Below are 19,340 nucleotides of genomic sequence, written 5' to 3' on the forward strand. Positions count from 1 at the left end.
GTCATAAGCACGGGGCAAGGGTACCCGGTCACCCTCCCCCTTCCCATACCCCTGCAGCATAGCAGTGCCAAAGTGAATTTGCAAGGATTGTACAATAGTCAATACAGTTACCTCTGCGCCTGAGGTACTTGCTGGCATCCTGAGTGCTTTGGTCTGTAACACCAATCAGGACAAGATAAGATCAAACTCAAAGAGTAGATGCATGAAACCGGGGCAGGGAGCCCAGGCCCCTAGCCCTACGAGTACACAATCATGAATATTTTATGGTGATTATGGTATCAAGAGTATATTCTTGATGGTATGTGTTGGGCTAGCTCCCTGGCCCTGGGCCAGCGCCCAGCGGGTACCGGGTAGTCTCATGACATGCTCATGCGCTAACGAAGTCAACCAGCGCTGCAAGCAAGTGTTGTAAAGCCGTTAGCACAGTGGAATATACGGAGCTCCCATATGGTCTAGTGGTTAGGATTCGGCGCTCTCACCGCCGCGGCCCGGGTTCGATTCCCGGTGTGGGAACATTACTTTTTTTCTTCTTTCTGTTCCTCCCTCTGCAACCTCCTTCATTCATATCACGGCCACAGAAGATCAACCAAACACTGTTCACTTCGACATACCAAGTAGACTCCTTTATTTTACTCTTGGCAACTATCTACCACTTTCACAAGTTTCAGACACAGGATTCGTTACATGATTTAGACTCAGGTTTTACTCTCGGACCATACCCACCAAACATGCTACATTCCTGGCTTTGTTATTTTGAGTTGGTCATTTATTACAGTGGTCCCTCTATAATCCGGCACCAATTCTGTGCCACGGAAAATCTGCTGGATTAGGGAGGGTGCTGGATTAACAAATCGGATTTACTGCTGCAATGTGCATGAAGAGGACATTTTGGCTACTGAAAATTGTGCTGGTTTATCGAGGGTGCCGGTAAAGTGCTGGATTAGAGAGGGACGACTGTATTAGCCAACTTCAATACTGTTACAAAGCGAGGAATGATAATTTTTATGATCAAGACAAGAGCTACAGTACCAAGACTCAAGGCATGCAAGAGAAGCCTCCGAGGAGTAGTATTCCATAAACGCGGGGGAGGGGCAAGACCCTCAACATGTATTTTTATCAATATGCCTGTACGCGTCTCCGAACCCCCCCCCCCCCCCCCCCCCACACACACACATATTAAAACGTTCGCCCGCAATACCGAATACATGTACCGGCAAGTACACAAATCATTGCACTGTGCAACACAGGTGCAACAAGACCACAGTACGCATTGGTACCCAGCCAGAGGAACATTGTATACAACAGGCAATAACGAACATACGTATGCCTATTTGACAGGCGAAAGCAGATGCTAACCGGGAGCTGTATAGACCCCCATCGGCTAGAGTGCGTGTTCCTTCAGCAACGCAAAGTTATCACATTTCACAGTAGGCCATGCAACGCCTAAGCGTTAAAAATATGCTTGTATAAATAAACAAACAAGGCTGGTTGAGGCCGAGGTGCTTGCATAAATATGTGACCATGCTGCACAAGCAAGAACTCGTCGTTGAGAAAATAAAACTGACCGTACGCGAGGTGAAGTGCATGTAATACTGTCATCCCAGAATCCGGGAAGGGGGGGGGGGGGGGGGCAGGCAAGAAAAAGAACGACAATGTACGAGACAGGTGACTGACCAGCAGCTAGAGATCGTCGGATGAAACAAAACAAGGGATGGGGGGGGGGGGGGGTACAAAATAAAGTTCAATAAACTCAGAGCCTAGTCAAGACACATCATGCGTGCGTCACTGTACAAAGTCATAGAAGTGTGACACTAAAATATCCTAAAAATAATAATAACCGGAGCAGGAGTGGTAGCATCCATTGCACTAGCGTAGCAAACAGCATCAAAACGTAAACATAAAAATTATGGTGGCAAACACGAACACTGTAGCCATACGCATAAGTTTGAGGGAATTGAAGCCATAGAAAATTAACAAGTCACTCGAAAACTGTGACTCTAAAGAGGCGCTACAAATTGTGAGCGCACCGTCGTGCACGTGTATTAAATGATGTGCTTGACAAAGTTGACATGCATCAACAGTCGGCACTATGTGAAAGTGGAATAAGATCTTCTGATAATAAATTTCAAATTTAAAAAATGGGCTTGGATAGGTGCTAAATCTGCTGATTTGTACAATATTTTTTTACACAAAAACGAAAAACAAAACTCGGATGGTTCATCAGGTAGGCACAGGCACATTGAGACTATCGGCATCATGCTTACGCAGCACGGAGATACGTGCCTCCAGGCGAGCAGTTTGCTCTAGCTCACTGGCCAGGTCACTGATCAGCTGTTCGTTGGCAGTCTACAAAATGCAGACAGACACGTATGGCACACACACATGTGCACACACGTGCGCGCACACACAGACACACACATGCAGTGAGTCAGCACATAACCGAAGTAGTAACAACATCAGGTACTGTGAATCAACAAATTTTTGCCGGTGAAAAACTTTCGCCGATCTCCAAAAAACCCTTTTCGCCGGCACTAAACTTTCGCCGTGGGCGTGCAAGAGTCCAAAAAGGTGATCGATGTTCCCTATCAAAATAATAAATTCTACTACTATTCTACTATGTCTCGTGTGCGCATCTACTAGTACTAGTAGTATAGTAGTAGACATTTGGTCCTGGTGACAAATTTTGGCCAGCGATTAATTTTGGCCGATTGACATCGACCGGCGCGGCGAATTCAGCGAAAATAAATCGCCAGTGAAAATTTGTTGATTTACAGTAAATGATTTACAGTAAATGATTGTACAGATGAAAGATCATAGTTATGCATGTGGCTGATAGTGAACATGACATGGCACGCGTGCCTCCACACAGACATCCACACACCCGCACACATGCACGCACCCACACATGTACGAGCGGGCGCCCAAGCGCAGACCTAACGATCACAGTGGTATTGTTGTCAATGAATACGCATGTAGCAGTAGCAGTGGTTCAATACAACTCAACGCAGCTAGGCCTTACCTCCCACTGCTCTACTTCTGATGACAACTGGGTATACGTAGAGATATCCTGTGCATGCACACAGACAGACAGACAGACAGACACACACACACACACACACACACACACACACACAGACCCATGTGAGAGCTGGTTTCAGAGACCCCCCATGAAACTGGTCCAATGTGGTTTTTGAATGCAGATGGTGCCCAAAACCAGGTCAGCCCTTGCACATTACACATACATTGTATTTTGTCACTTTTTTTGTGAAAAGAATAGTGTTCTTACAGACCGGGTGACTGTTGAAACCGGATAGTCTCTTTTACCTGGAAAGCATATAGAAAGTTTGAGCATTCGCTGCAATCGCCTACTGAAATTCTCCGAAACAATGGTTCTTAATTTCTTTGCAGAACCGACACATACATTTACCCACCACCATTGCAGGCTCACTGCATTGTAATTTATTCCAGGCTACAAATCCACATAACGAACGTGACCAATAGGAACAAGTTACGGGTACATGACGTATCGTCATCGTGACCTAAAGGAGCAAATATTGTTAGCTGTAGGTCTCCAAGCAACAATTACACGTTATGCATTGCCAAGTCTAAATCAAGGTGGCGGCCTTACTTCATCCGTTGTCGGCTTCTCAGCGGACGGTGGTCGATGGAGCTCAGCTATCTGACTCTGCACAATAGAGCAGCAGGCAACATAAGAGATCACCAGTGAATCAGAATGGAGTATTTAAGGAGACATTCAATGATAATCATTAAAAAAATTGAGCAACAGGTAGAGGAACATGATAGAGTAATACGTTAGCCCCACGCCTGCAGGTGCACTTACCCTCTAGGGCCATGATAAACAAGAAAAGGGCAATGTTTTTTAGTTTTCAGGCGCCACCGGAAACGGTGTTGCGATCTCCATGATGATGAGACCCGAATACCATGGCAACGTGATTGGGCTGCCTCGTCACCCATTTCGTACAGCCGTGGTGTGCGAGGGGCGAGTTCCCCGAGACACTGGCTACTATGTACTAGTATTGAGCAGGGAGTAGTGCTTTCTTGCAGGTTTGCTGGGTGGAAGGTTTGATGGACTTCTCGTGTGCTCTGCATGACAGTCGTGAGCCAGTCAAGTGAGATTCAAGTGGGCAGGAAAAGTGCAAGCTCCCATGTAGGGAGCGACAAACAATTCCCGAAGTGTCGCCGAAGTCGCACAATATCAGTATAGAAGTAGATAATGCACATAAATATTACTTCAGTACCTTGACCATGTCCGTCCACTCTTTCTCCTGTGTGATTTTCTCCCGAAGTGACGTTTCCATCGTTTCCAATTTCTACATGAAAAACAAAACAAAAGCAAAACAAAGGCGGGGTGATTACAAGGTGAAGAGCTGCTAACAGGCCTGCAAAATTCATGTTTGCTAAGGGTAAGACCTTGCATGCTTCCTCCCAAGACTCACGAGTTTGTGCCGACATAGTGTCCTTGCCTCTTTACCTTGATTGATCACATTACATGCACTGGGCAACGACACCAGTGTCGACAAACGTCTTCCTATGGATATTACTCAAAGGCATTCGAAGACTCTACTGCACTGAACTCTTCCAATTCATTCTACTGAGTCAAGCTCCAGCCGAATACATCCAGCAAGAAAAATGCCGTACTGCAGTGTGCAGTATGAATCAAGAAACAGGGTTCGAGCCAAAATACGGCCCAAATCAGGTTTGAAAAGGATCAGGGCTCAAATATTTCAGAATTTGCTGTAGTGTACGCCTGGGCATTATCAGCTATCACCATTGGAAGCAATCAAACTGGCCCAGTCACCAGTGTCCATGCACTCACACCGCTGTCTTACCTCAATTTCTAATGTCAGCGTTTCCAATACTATTGTCTGCAACGACTGCCAATCTGCGCACGGGTGGAGAGAGCGATGCGGAAAAAAAAGAAGAAAGAATGCATAGCCGATGAACAGAAACACACTTTTAAAAGTCTTCACATGTATGCACTAATAGAGAGGTTCTGCAAAACGAAAAAAAAGCGTACGAACTTTCGCTCTACGCTCTACGTCGCGAAACTTCGTGCACATTTTCGTTTCGCAGAACCTCTCTATAGAAATACAAACCAGACACAAGAGAAGATCAAAAGCATTCGCCACAAACTAGTGCGATGAAGCTAGATGTACATGGCAGTTGACTAGTATTTTTTTTATTTTTTTTTAATTCCCACCTTCCAACCCGGCAAATATTTAAATTTTGATAAAACTTGCTACTAATTGTGATCATCATCAAGACACACCTTCTGCCGGGTGTTCTTCCGTAGTGGCTGAAGAGTAGTGGTCTTCCATTCCAACTGTAGACACGTGCTTCATCATGGTCTTGGCCTTGGTGCGCAACTGAACGCGTGCCACGCCGCAGACAGAGAGCGAGACAGACAGGCAGACACACACATACACAATGGTACTTCAGCACGGATGTCCTCATGATCATGAGTGGGATAAACATATCACGTAGCATCTGGTGCAGTTGTGTGATTAGAGGAGCAGGTGAAGTCTATCCATGCTGTACATGTACAGGGCATTCGACCATGGATATTCATTATTCTTTTCGAGCTGGGTATGTGAACATAGTAAACAAAATAAATAAATATAGAAAGCAACTAGGCCATTTGTAACATGGAAATTGTGGGCACAAGTTGTGCGATCGAGTCCACCAACTAAACCAGATTTTGAACAGCCAGACGTGCACAATCCAGCACAAAACTGACAAGGAGTACTGAGACATTCCACGGCATGAAAGTCAGCTTGAGCACTGCTCGATCGCATAACGTGTGCCCACAATTTCCATGTTACAAATTGTTTTCCTTGGCTCGCCATCTGAGTTCTCAACTAGGATATGTTGTTAACAACGCAGAGTAATCTGTGCCTCGCAAAGCACAACAGCCACCGTGAGTGGTGCATGTGTGGAAATCGGACACCTGTTTATACTACGATCATGCATAGGGTTCATACACGGAGGTGCGTGGCCTTGAAACATTCAGCGGTTTGGACTCTCACCACTACAATACACACAGCACAGCAAGCAGAACACGGTGCAGGGAAACACCCGCAGGCAACAGCGGCACAGCAACTCTCACCAGTCTCTTGATGTTGGTAACCTGGCGCTGATAGTTCCAGATCATATCGGACTTTGACTCTTTCTGAGCAACACAAGGAAAGCCAGCGATGACAGTAAACACAGGATCACAATAAACACGCGGACATAAGCAACATAAGCATATGCCATGGCCACAGCAAGCATATGCCATGGCCACAGCAAGCATAATACGGCACTACTTTTAATGTACTAAATTGAAAAATGCAAACAGTGGGGCACGAGCTATGCGTTAGAGTTCACCAACTAGACCAGATTACGAACAGTCAGACGTGCACAAGCTAACACAAAACTGACCAGGAGTACAGTCAGACCTCGCTTATATGGTCCTCTTTTATCCGGATCCCTCGCGATCCGGAAGAAAATCGTTGCATACCGATTTACAGCGTATGTCATGCATACATACAGTACGTGTGTTCGATTATCCGGTTCCCTCGCCTATCCAGATATTTTTTTGTGGAAAACAGATGTGTGCGGTTAAGCTAGGTCTGACTGTGCTGAGACATTCTACGGCATGAACGTGAGTCTGAGCACTGCTCGATAGCGCTAACCAACAGCCTTCAAACTAGCACTTGGAAGGTTCATGGATATCAGCAATAACTCCAAAGAGGGTGTACATCATCAGTTCTGCAGATCTACGTATACAGACAAGCGGAGACAATATCAGCCAGCAGCAGCAGCAGTGGCGGATAGCAGTGTCTCTACTCCTCACCTCGCTCTCAGTCAGCGTGTGCAGGTCCTTGTGCAGCTGTGTCAGCAAGTCTTCCGTCTTGATAAGCTGCCAGGTCAGTTCTGACGGATCCATGGCGTCGAGGTCCTTCTGTGAGAACAGCTGTGTGTCATCCAGTGAAGGCACAACGTAGTGTCGCAGCTCAACGCCCTGGAAGACTTCGTTGGGGTACGTGAAGAAGAAGTTGAGCGTGGGCTGACTCATGCCCACTGTTGGCGCGAAGACAATAACTACGTTGGCCAGCTTCATCTTGTTGATATCGGCCTGAGCGGTACGGAGAGGCAGACAGACACGCACACACATATCCACACATGTATGTACGCACACAGGCGCACACACAAACAAACACACGAGCGCACACACACATCCACACACGAGCGCACACACACATACCCACCCACACACAATAGGACCCCATTGCCAAAGCCGATGATAGCGATGCCATAGCAGAAGCCACAGCAAAACAGTATCTTTCACATTGACAAGTGATCACCGTGCCGTGCAACACCCCGCTGTAGCACTGCTCTCACCTTTGCAATGACGTGTGACAAGTGAATGCACAGCCATGACACCAGCGCATAGTTGCAGGGTGGCAGTTGCGCCTCCAACATCTCGTGCACCTGCTGGCAGCGCGTTGGAACATCTAGATCCGTATCTGAACAAGGGGATCGCGCACACACACACACGCACACACCCGCACGCACGGACACACACATACACGTGAACGCGCGCACACACACATGTGAGTTTGCATTTACATTTATAATGGTCGTTTGCACGACGAAGGCAACAGTACAAGATGTAACAGGAGCAATATAAGCCAAGGGAACACTCTTAGGATACTTCACTTCTCAACTCCAAATTCCAAAAACGGTCTCTTCACTGCGATTCATTATCCTGATGATGCGCCAGGCCCGAAAATTTGGTGTAATGTAAATCTTACAAGAAATTAGAATTAGAATCGCAGTGAAGAGACCGTTTTCGGAATTTGGAGTTGAGAAGTGAAGTTTCCTAAATGCGTAAGTGGCTGCGTTGGAGTTTGTGGACAATTAGAAAAGGGAACACTCTTGACCCGAATAGTCTTTTCATCAGCAACAGCCAAAAAATATACTTCACGGAATCACCCAACACTTTGATGTGCAATGAAACGACGTGTAAGGCCACCACCTGCTGGAGTGTCCCAGAGGACCACAGAATCTAGGACCAAGGGATGCTATTTCCAGCTAAATGACACTGGATAAGGAGACCACCTGTAGACAGCAACCACGTTTTGAAGGTCCCCTGAGCAGTCGGAGAGAGGTTTCATCGTATTGCACAACATACAACAGCAGTGAGTGGAATCTACCAATACATCAATGTCATTTTATAACTCTGTTAGGTACCTCCTCCCGTACCTTTTGTAGCTGGCCTGCATGCACTTACGTACTCACCTTTTGTCTCCTTTTGTTCCGTTGGCCTGGGTAGCTACTTGCGCGCCCATATTTGCCATAGCTACCCAGGCCCTTTATCTTGCCGTTCAGACTTGATCTCTCTCTCTCTCTCTTTTCTCACTCGTCAATAATCACCATGTAGTCGTTTCGTTCGTCTTGGTCTCTTGTCTCGTCGTCTATAATAAATGTCGTTCCCCACTAACTTGTTCCCGTTGTAATGTCTGGATACGTTGTCAGTCGTCCTGTTTCGAACTCAACATTGGCGCCCAACGTGGGGCTCGAACCCACGACCCTGAGATTAAGAGTCTCATGCTCTACCGACTGTCAGCGTTCGAAAGCAAAGAATCCAGTTGATCGTGCACCTTTGCAACATTTGGCTTCTTCCAAACCGCTTGAACTAGTTGCAATGGATCTGATGGGCCCACTGCCAATTTCATCGTCAAAAAATGCATATATTCTCGTGGTTGTTGATCATTTTTCAAAATGGACTGAATGCTATCCATTGCCAGATATTCGTGCATGTACTGTCGCTCTATGTTTTGTAAAAGAGTTTGTGTCTCGCCATGGTTTACCTGAGCGCATTCACACTGACCAGGGTAAGCAGTTCGAATCACTATTGTTTCGCGAGCTATGCCTACGTCTTGACATTGATAAATCACGAACGACTCCGTATCATCCGCAGGGCGATGGTGTTGTTGAGAGAGCGAATAGAACGATCCAGAATGTTTTGAAGATTTTTGTTGACGAGGCCAATTCGAATTGGGACGAGCTACTTCCTTCGACGATGTTAGCGTACAATACAAGTGTTCACGCGTCTACGAATTTTACGCCGTATTCTTTAATGTTTGGTCGCGAGGCACATATGCCTCTCGATATTTTGTGTCCTCCGCCTGCCGACTCACTTCCTGAAACGCACGAATCTTTTGCGACAGAACATGTTTCAAAGTTGCGTTCCTCGTACGATTTGGTTCGACAACATCTCGATTCTAGTCAACGTTGTTCTAAAGTCCGTCACGATCGAAAATCTCGCGCTAGTCCATTGAATGTAGGTGACCGAGTTTGGTTACATCGACATCCGCCGCCTCAAGTTTCGCCTAAATTTTTCAAATATTGGTCGGGACCTTGGGAAATTGTAAAGAAACCGACAGACGTTACGTATGCGATTGAACCTCGATTTGAGAGTCCTATCCGCCATCGGCCTTGCACAGTCCATCGAAATCGCCTTCGGAAATGTTTGACGCAAATGGGACCTGCTGCACGAACACCGCTTGCTGCGCCTACACGAACAACTCTTGCTGCGCCTCCACGACCAACACTTGCTGCACCTACACACACGTACAATACTCGTTCTCGCCCTCCGACTTAATTTAATATTCTTTACCGATAAGTGTCCTTTAATTCGGTGTTGGTTTGTTTGGTGTGTGTGGTCGGTTGTTTTTGCTTCGTTGTTCTCGTCCTGGGTGTGGGGCTCCACTCATCACCATTATAGCGAGTATGTCTCTTTCACCTGATGAGGAAATGGCAGCAGCCCTCTTGCTTCCGCTTCCGCCGAATTCGCCGCCCTCGTCTCCTCCGCCTCCACCTCCGCCCCAAACGCCGCCGCCGCATCCGAATTGCGCCATGCTAGAGCCATGGGATATCTCACCATGGGGGACGCCGCCGGAATTCGATGACTGGGTGCGGCAAGCACCGTCGCCGCCGTCGCCGCGGACGCCCGTACTTCCATCTCCACCACCGACGCCCGGACTAATCAGGCCGGCACGATTGGACGCCGGGCGTCGCCACCTTATTATACAACCGCGCCCTCCATCGGCAGAGGAACTGATAACGGCTATTCGCCAGCGCCTGAATATCCGCACTTACCGACCACCGCTCCGACGACCACGCCCGCCTCCTCGACAACGACCACGCCCACAGCCTCGACAACGACCACGAACGATACGCCCGACGATACGCAAGACGAGACACCGATACTTCGACGCCGATGTTCTGCCACCGCACCGCCTTATTATGCCGACCATGCCCCGCCACGCACCGTACCGTCACTGGACTGGCCTGGCCCTTCTAGCCCTGTCTAGCCTTGTCTTGCTCGCCTTGCTTGGTCTTTGTCTTGCTTGCCTGACATTATTCTATACGAACCTCTGAGATTCCTTGTCGCTGTCAACTAATACTTGACCCGATCGTCTAATTGTGACTGTGCCGGTCCTAACAACTCATTAATTACAGTGTAGTCACCTCTTCTACAGAAAGCTCTCACAGCAGCATTTTTAAATGTAGGTTTGCAGCGTACGGCAAATCGTAGTTATCGCTGACAACCGAGCAGCAGGCAAAAGCCACGCGCGTGGCTAGGCGCGCAACAATGGGGGTGTCTGGCATGCAATAGCGGGCAGCCATACTGGGGAAAGCCCAGGCCGCACCATGAGTACGAGTACGCCCATATGCGCAGGCGAGACTACCCCATATTTGCAGAAAGGTATCAGCGCTACTAATGCAATGTTTACTACCAGCAGGGCTCATGGCGCCTAATCTCTATATTAGGAAGCAGTTCCTTTCATGGCACGAAAGGACTCCAGCGCGCGTACTAAGCCTCAGCCAAGGTACAGTACTAGCTACAGTATTAGCTAGTACTAATCGAGTATGCAAGATAGAACAGGCGGTGTGGCGGAGCAAACATACCATGTATGGAAGAGGCGAAGTCCCAGGATGCCGCCCGGTCCACAATGACAGACACCACCATGCTTATATGGGAAATAAGGCGCGAGAGCCCACCAGGTAAGGCACGTGGCAAGCGCAAATAGCGTAAGACGTACCCACGAGGCCACAACGCGAGAGTACGGCAGCATGAGCCGAGTACGAGAGTACGATGCCGGATCAATGCAGGGCGGACCAAGGCGTGGGAGTGCCACAGCACGAGGCACCTCAGCAGTTGGAGGTGGTGAACGCAGGGACAGCATCAATATTGGCAGCTAGCAGCAGCAGATGGGCGTGATTTTTTTCTTCTTCAAGACTAGCAACGAGGAGCAGCAGGCAACCCTCGTTTCACTCGTGATTGCTTAATCACATGGCAAAAACAACAAAAATGCAACCCCATTCTATGGTGCTATGATGTGTGTGTCTCGGGGGAGGGGCGATAATTGGGTGTTTGCTATCCGATCGCTTAAAAATCTATATGAGAGTAATTGGGGGAAGGACCTGAGCAATATCCCGAAACAAATTCTCGAAAAGCTCCAGCCAAATTTGAAATAATACCACGCGTCTATATTTTTGAAATGGACTGTTGTCTTCCTCACAGATTTACACAGATTTACTCATTATTGTTTTCTGATGATCGCTTAGTGCGTGAAACTCGGAGTAAAAACACTTTTTTCGTCCTCTTATTATTGTTAGCAAGAGTACATGAAAACCAGAGTGTGCAGCTTGGGGCCTTTTCTGCTATGGGTGTCTGTCACGGCGAAATTCCGTGATTACATCATATTTGGCCCAGATCTGAGGCGGGAAGTGGCGTAGTGCGTACAACTGAGCTGCAGTTGTGCAGAAAGAGACCTGCTTGAATCCTGCTTGTACGCACTACATCACTAAAATGATGTAATCACGGAATTTCGCCGTGACAGCAACCCATCCGAGCTGCACACTCTGGTTTTCATGTACTCTTGTTGTTAGTCTTCCTCACACATAGAAACACATTGAAATTAGCAGCCTGAATTCCACTGATGATACATGTATTGATACTACTGTGAGAGCTACGGTTGCAAGAGGTGACTAATTTGATGGATGATAAAATCACATCAAACAACGGCTTACTGGTAATCAGCTGATCCACCTCGTCCGTGATGGGCTCCAGGACGCTGGACGGCAGCTCGCGCAGGTACAGCTTCAGAGCGCCGGCCACCTCATCCGGAGTGTAGTCCATCAGGTCAATCTCATCACCTGCAACGATGATTAACAAAACAATGGCACATCTTCAGGGGTTGGTGGCCCGGGGGGGGGGGGGGGGGTAGGTAGTACTGTACACACCATATTCAAACGCATAAAAGGGCACACATTTATACCATACTAGCAGCACCCGGCCAGCGTTGCCTGGCCGAACGTGGCATGCGGGTGAAGCAAGTACATGAACAGCACACGTGCTCAGCACGTGGTGGTGGCTACACGATTCGCACGCTTCGCGTGCTCAGTGCTTCTGTGGCTGCTTCCGCTAGCTACACGATTCGCACGCTTCGCGTGCTCAGTGCTTCTGCGGCCGCTAGCTACACTGTTCGCACGCTTCGCGTGCTCAGGGCAGCGCTGCAGAAGCTGCGTGACACACAGACAAACACACGTCACAGGTGCCTCTTTTTTATAAGTAAAGATTCAAGCGCATAAAAGGGCACACATTTATACCATATTCAAGCGCATAAAAGGGCACACATTTATACCATATTCAAGCGCATAAAAGGGCACACATTTATACCATATTCAAGCGCATAAAAGGGCACACATTTATACCATATTCAAGCGCATAAAAGGGCACACATTTATACCATATTCAAGCGCATAAAAGGGCACGCATTTATATTCGAATACAAGTGCACCTCCACGTGTGAAGGCATGCTCTTTTAACTGAAACAGTTTCTTTCGCAAACATAAGTACGAGCACCGCCACCACTTGAATTCAAAGCATTCAAACTGTTCATGAATATCGGTAAAGCTGCTCAGCCACGCAAATCCAGTTAGTCTTACACACGTCACGTGGCACTCCTGAAATATAACCAAGGTGAAGAATCATACACGCAAGTTTGTATTGCTCTTGGGCATCCAAGACTCATCGTATTGCAAAATCATTCTGTGAACAGTAAGAACAACTTCAATAGTAGCTGCAGTTACGTACCATTATCATATGCTGCCTTGATGGCTTCGACCTTCGACTTCTGCCCAGAGAGCCGATAGATGCCCTGGTGATCCAGACCTTGAAGCCGTGGGACAAAAACCAAAATAAACAACCGAGAAACTCTTGAGCAAAGGAGACAGGACATGTGAGAAGCCGCTAGTCACAAACAAAGATTGTGGGAACAAAGCAGAGCGCAAAGAGAACTGATAACACCACCCATGCAGGCACCATGCACTATTCCAACGTGTGATAGAAGAAGGCAGCTATCCAAGATGGCTGCATTCCAAGTGTGTGTGTGTGTGTGTGTGTGTGTGTGTGTGTGTGTGTGTGCGCGTGCGTGCGTGTGTGTGTGTGTGTGAGAGAGAGAGAGAGAGAGAGAGAGAGAGAAAGAGGACAATAGAACCGTATGCAACTTACCAAACTCCTCCAGATGGTCGATGCAGTGGCGCACAACCGTGGGCAGCTGCACGCCTTGATTCAGCACACTGCGATTGACGGCAACCTGCAATGGTGCGCCATACATTGCCAGTTGCTGACCACCTACCACAAACAAGCAGGGAAGAAGAAAGACAAACACATATTACCGTATTTCCGGGTGTTACCCCCACTTTGAAAGGCCTAAAACACCTCAAAAATCGCCCGTGCAGCTTAGACTCCGAATGTTGGCTACGAATCAACCAGTGATAGGGCTACACCAATCAATGAAAACGAACATGGCAGCAAGTTCAAGTTTTAAAGCCAAGTTAGGCAGGCTTACCTTGGCCCGGCCGGCGAGGGTCCTTCTCACGCTTGGTGACAATGTCGTTGTACTTCTTGCGTATTGCCTTGGTGTGCCGCTTCGTGCTCTCGATGCGCTTGCGTACGTGCGCCGCCGTGGCCGCCCAGCGATCCGACCGGGTATTCGCCCGGTCGCTGTATACGCATACATGCACACAGGCAGAAGAATCGGAGAGGACGTTCGATAGGATAACATACACACATACACGTGAAGAGCTGAGATGCAAAAACCCGCTAAATCCATTTCACCACTTTTCCGAAAATGGCCAAAAAAGGATTCATTTTTAATATGTGCGGGTGGTATCTAAATCCAAATTTGGGTTCCAGTTTCGAAACGGTTCTAGTCAGATTTTGAATGTGAAATTTTGAGTGGTGGTGCCTCTCGACCTTTTGACTACGCTGAGCTGAAAATCACATTTTCCCAAATTCGGCATTACCGGGTTTCGCATCTCAGCTCTTCATGTACAGACTTGCGAATAACGCCCCTCGATCGTGCACCAGAAAAGTGTTGTTATTGACGAGTTGTCGTTCCTGTAAGACCAGATATTTTAGCGTCAATTTAAGTTAGCGATCTCTGGATTTTTGTGGGTTAGCGAGATGAAATTCTAACGAATTCTGTCTCAAAACCGGCAAATCACTGTACAAGTCATGTACATATCGCTATGCACATAACGCCCCTGATACACTATGTGTAGAGTGGAAAGCTGTCTTGAATCACATCCACACCACAGTACTGTCGGTCGCCGAAGAACTGGGGATCAGCGTTGTAGCCTAGACCGTTCATATTTTCATGTATATGTACTATGGTCTGTCTATGCACAGTTGAGTCACTGTGTATACATTGGTATGCTGTGATTGGTGAAATTCTAGCTTGGTCGTTCTTCGGCGCCCGGCAGTACTGTATATCGATCGCGTACCGAAGAAAAGCCAGGTGTGTATCGTCCCGAGCATCAACATTGCAGTATGCAGCATTCAAATGGAGAAGAAATGAATAACGAGCTTGGCTAGATCGGCTCATCTTTCGGTCTTCGGCGTATAAAGCCTAGTTCACATTCGACGGGGCGCGACGGGGCGTAAGGATCGACAGGAAGTGCCGGGACGGTCTGACGGCGTCCAATGTGAACACCAGGAACGGGAACGCAACCGTACGGATCGGGAAACGACGGGAAGAGTTGGATCAGTTCAACTTTTCATACCGTAGACGGGCGTAGACGGGGACGCAAGCGTACAAAACGGCTGCATTTTGAGTGTGAACAGGAGACGGCGTAGTGTGCCGACTACTCCCGATTCGTACTTGGAAATTTTTAGCACTTCGAACACTGCGCTTCCCATGATAACTCGCAGAATGGCTAACACAACTTGGGTTGAATTTTAGCAAGATAAGATCTCATGTCACTTATGGTATTTAGGGATAGTTCAGGAGCGTGACAGACGAACTGCTGTATCATTTCCTGGGGCTATTATTTGAATGGCACAACTTTCAGGGCTACTTTTTTAGTCTTTGTGAAAAACTGGTATTGTGAACTTGATTCCGCTTCATTCAAGGAGAAATAATTGTCCCGAAAAACAAGAAATTAGGCCCGAAAGTCACCCCGTCACGGACCGTGCCTTATGACTCGCGCCGCTCGCTGTTGAATGCCGCAACGACTGCAGCATGTCGTGTCGTACGGATCGTACAAGATTTTACAGCTCACCCCAGCCGTCCCGTACCGTCAGCGTTGCGTGGAATGTGAACTAGGCTTCAGATTAATGTACTTCATGTAGATTCCCATGCTTTGCCACGAGGTCACTTTTATCTGATGGACTGGTTGAGCAGAAGGTATACACTTTAGACAATGCACTGCAGCAGACTATCAGCGTATACAATCGGACCACGTAGTCGTTCTAACTTCAGGCAGTAACTACTTGTACGCATGGTATAAAGATAAGAATTATCTGTTTGCTCCTGAGGCCCAGTCCTGCCCATCTACCTACCGTGGGGCGCTGTCAACGCCATCATCCACTGTTTCGTAGCTCGTCGAGACTATATTGGACACTGTCTCCCGTCGATCCAACTCCTCATCCGCTCCATCGGATTCCTCCTCGTAATCCTGTTCCAGATTCTCAAACATTGTGGCATCTGATGGCTGGAATGCCATGGATTCAGCTAATTATTTACAATTTTCATTCACACAAGATTCCCCAGTGGCCACCTCGTCAGACCAGCGCTGCGCGGGTTGGCGAAACGCGCACACACACACCATTCAAGTACCAGTGCAGTGGGCTCAACAAGTAACTAAGTTCCAGCACAGATGGTCACCACTCGCCACTTTACACTTACAACCCGTCATTGAAAAATGAAAACTAACAGTGATTACTGAAATAATTATCTCCTCAGGTCAAAAGACAAGCTTGCAAGCAGGGAGTATACAATAGTAGTACTGTAGGATCTACTACTCCCTGCTTGCAAGATTGATAATGACGAACAGTGCTACGTGCAGTCTGCACCGCGTACCGATCGTACCATGGACAGGGTATAGTGCTGACCCGAATTTGCTAGCAATTCTTCTAGCAAAATATCGAAGAATTTTGAAAGGGAATTTGCTGGCAAAATGGAGCAAAATATCGGTGTGTTGGCTGGGAATTGGGAGATTTTACACATATACGGTGCACATGACTCATTTTGGCACAATTTTACCAACACGTGACTCACTTTTTCTCATTTTTGCCAACACGTAACCCACTTTCGGTCAGTTTTCTCACACGTGACACAAATTTTGGAGCAAAAAGGGAGCAAAATATCGAGTGGCCTAGCAAAATGAAAGCAAAATTTCGACGATGCACGAGCAAAATTATGCCGCAAAATATCGAGATTCAGCTGGCAAATTCGGGTCAGCACTAACAGGGTATGGGCAAGAGTTCATAACCCCCATGGGGGTTATGAACTCTTGGTATGGGAGTACTAAAAAACCGTATTTTACTGTTGCAGCTAGCTGCTAGTCCATTCAGAAAAAAATGAACTTCTAGCTTTTGGCCATAAATGGGTCAAACGTTGAGTTTTTTTAGAATTTTTTTCTGCAATCCCATAATTATGGAATCCTCTTCCAATTAAATTATAATTATGTTTCTGAAGTTTTTTTGTCCAAAAAGCAAGCCATACTCCCCATAGCAAGAATAGGATTTCGGCCAGGTTTTGCCCCAAAAGCACTGAATTGGGAAAAATCATCAAAATCCAGGCCGTTTGACCCCGCCTGCAACAGTGCATTCTGCGGTTCGAACCCCAGTTCAGGCACCCTTTTTGGACCCTTTTTCAAATTTCAAAGTTCGCAGCACTGCACTGTGTACGATGAAATCACGAAAAATCGCCAAATACGGGAGATCGCCAGAGCCAGGACCCATCTTTTTATGAATGGACTGTAGATGAGGCAGATCATCCCAGGACACCTATCTTTTACTTTAAAATGAAGTAATTAGTTGAGAATGAGTGAGAATCGTTACCTTTGGTACTCGTAAACTAGTCAATTTGGGGAAATCGTTATAATTGCGCCTCGTTAGAATAATGGCTTTTACAGTCTAGTAGTCAGGTTGTTTGTTTGTTATGACTATGAGTCTTGGTTTTTCACCCGATTTTGTAATCCCTCGGCTCCATATTACTTTAATATTAGTTACAGTAATAGACTGATTTTACTACGCACACGTACCCCCCCCCCCCCCGGCTCAGTGGGCCCCGCCCCATGCCCAGGGGGTTGTACATTGTACAAGTATGACTTTACTTTAGTCGGTACTCTTGCATGCTGGCAGGCATGGGATTGGTGGTCATCAGTCAAGAGTCCCCCCCCCCCCTCCCCACACACACCTAGTGGTACGGTAGTGGCACTCAGGGAGTTGTATCCGTATGACTCCTTCTTAGTGAGCCGGGAATCGTAAGAATGGTAGTTTATGACTCCCTGCCCTGATCTGAATAAAAAAAAGACTCCGATGATGATTTGTGACAAAACTTCACAAAAGTTGGGTCAGGCCGCAGTCTGGCTGGCAAAATAGAGGGGCAAAATCCTGATCTGCCCCACACTGGCCAGGCCACTGCCTTTTACATGATTTACGAATATCTCCACCGTTTACAAGTCATTGTAGTTCGGTAGATTTAATGCCTGTGGCTAGCTTACAACGGTCATGAATTTGCATCCCAGAAACTGCGGCGGCCGGCCATCGGTGTCTGCGAGAGTCACGCCGCGGACTGAATGTGCTGGCACGCTTCTCGTTGCTGGCTGAACTCGCTCTTCCCTATTTAGTCATATCTGCCCTGATTCTGCCCACAAAGGTTGTGCGAGCGTCCTCAAAATGCATCCGAATCCCGTCGACAGAGGGCTTCGAAATACACTGCCACGGCTTGCTACGCGGCAGTATCACTTGGGAGACAGAGTACATGGACAAAGAGTTTCTGATGCTGGTCACGGGTTGGCTCAAGCTGCTTACTGGCTCGATGCTACATCGCTTGTACAGCGTGATGCTAGATTGCATGTACTGCTAGGCTTTCATGAAAGTAACACGGTACACTTAATGCGGTCTTGGTGCCATTTCGCCACTTTAGTGGCTCCGACGTCATGTGACAGTGCACTGCCAAGCTTGGTGGGCAACGTCCGACGCACTGCTGGTGGTTGTGCAGGGGATACAGCACTCATTGGACTCGGCAATTATCACTGTCCTGTTCTCGCCTTGCATGGTAGATTGGATACACATGATCCGGACCACGGACTGAGCACGGCCAGACTTCGGCGGCAAACTGGTAACTCCAGGACTGCCGGTGTGGACAGTCGAGCACTGTGACCGGCATTGCCGATTCCGCTCGCTCGCACGCATACACACACATATACATACACACACACACACACACACACACACACACACACACACACACACACACACACACACACACACACACACACACACACATCTGATTGGCAATGGCAGCTCATCATAATACCAGCACGTCACGACTCGGAAACAGCGTGCTACTGACTTCCCGGAAGACCATGTTGCTCTATCACCGGCTGTCTCCATACCAATGTCAAAGTAATAATAAAAATTATGACTATGTCATGTAGATTAAGATCCATTCCGTGTAGTGGACCAATCATTGATCATTCCATTGCGGCCTGTTTTGGCAGATCGGACGACAGCCCAGGAAAAAGTCCCAGCACGGAGAACCCCTGTGACACACGGTGTGGACATCGAACCAGGAAAAGACCGACTCGAGTCCCTGACCGCGGTCTTTACTAAAGTAACGTTTAGGTTGCAACTGGCTGCAGGCCTAACGATAACCAGATTTCTCCGTGAAACATGAGCTGCTAATGCCAGCCTAGCCTGTCACAAGTGGCAATCCGGGGAAGTTTCCATGCCTCTCGAGCAGCCTCGC

The 19,340-nt window shown here is 47.7% G+C and overlaps 1 protein-coding gene and 1 non-coding gene across 2 annotated transcripts; one reads left to right on the plus strand and one right to left on the minus strand.

Annotated features, from left to right (window-relative positions):
• The first annotated feature begins 441 nt into the window (after window positions 1-441).
• Trnae-cuc (transfer RNA glutamic acid (anticodon CUC)) lies at window positions 442-513 on the plus strand. Its single transcript has one exon. It is a non-coding gene; the product is annotated as a tRNA-Glu (tRNA).
• A 735-nt stretch (window positions 514-1,248) lies between these two features.
• LOC135816579 (ralA-binding protein 1-like) lies at window positions 1,249-16,343 on the minus strand. Its single transcript, XM_065329770.1, has 14 exons — window positions 15,923-16,343; window positions 13,929-14,083; window positions 13,589-13,711; window positions 13,172-13,249; window positions 12,106-12,231; window positions 7,405-7,529; window positions 6,857-7,138; window positions 6,128-6,190; window positions 5,291-5,387; window positions 4,851-4,903; window positions 4,260-4,331; window positions 3,629-3,685; window positions 3,020-3,067; window positions 1,249-2,346 (listed from the first exon to the last, which is right to left on the minus strand). Exons 1-14 carry the CDS (start codon window positions 16,084-16,086, stop codon window positions 2,221-2,223), a joined length of 1,569 nt encoding a protein of 522 aa, XP_065185842.1. The 5' UTR covers window positions 16,087-16,343; the 3' UTR covers window positions 1,249-2,220.
• Window positions 16,344-19,340: the final 2,997 nt, after the last annotated feature.

This window comes from Sycon ciliatum, chromosome 1 (assembly GCF_964019385.1).
Source record: "Sycon ciliatum chromosome 1, ocSycCili1.1, whole genome shotgun sequence".
Classification (NCBI taxonomy): Eukaryota; Metazoa; Porifera; class Calcarea; order Leucosolenida; family Sycettidae; genus Sycon; species Sycon ciliatum.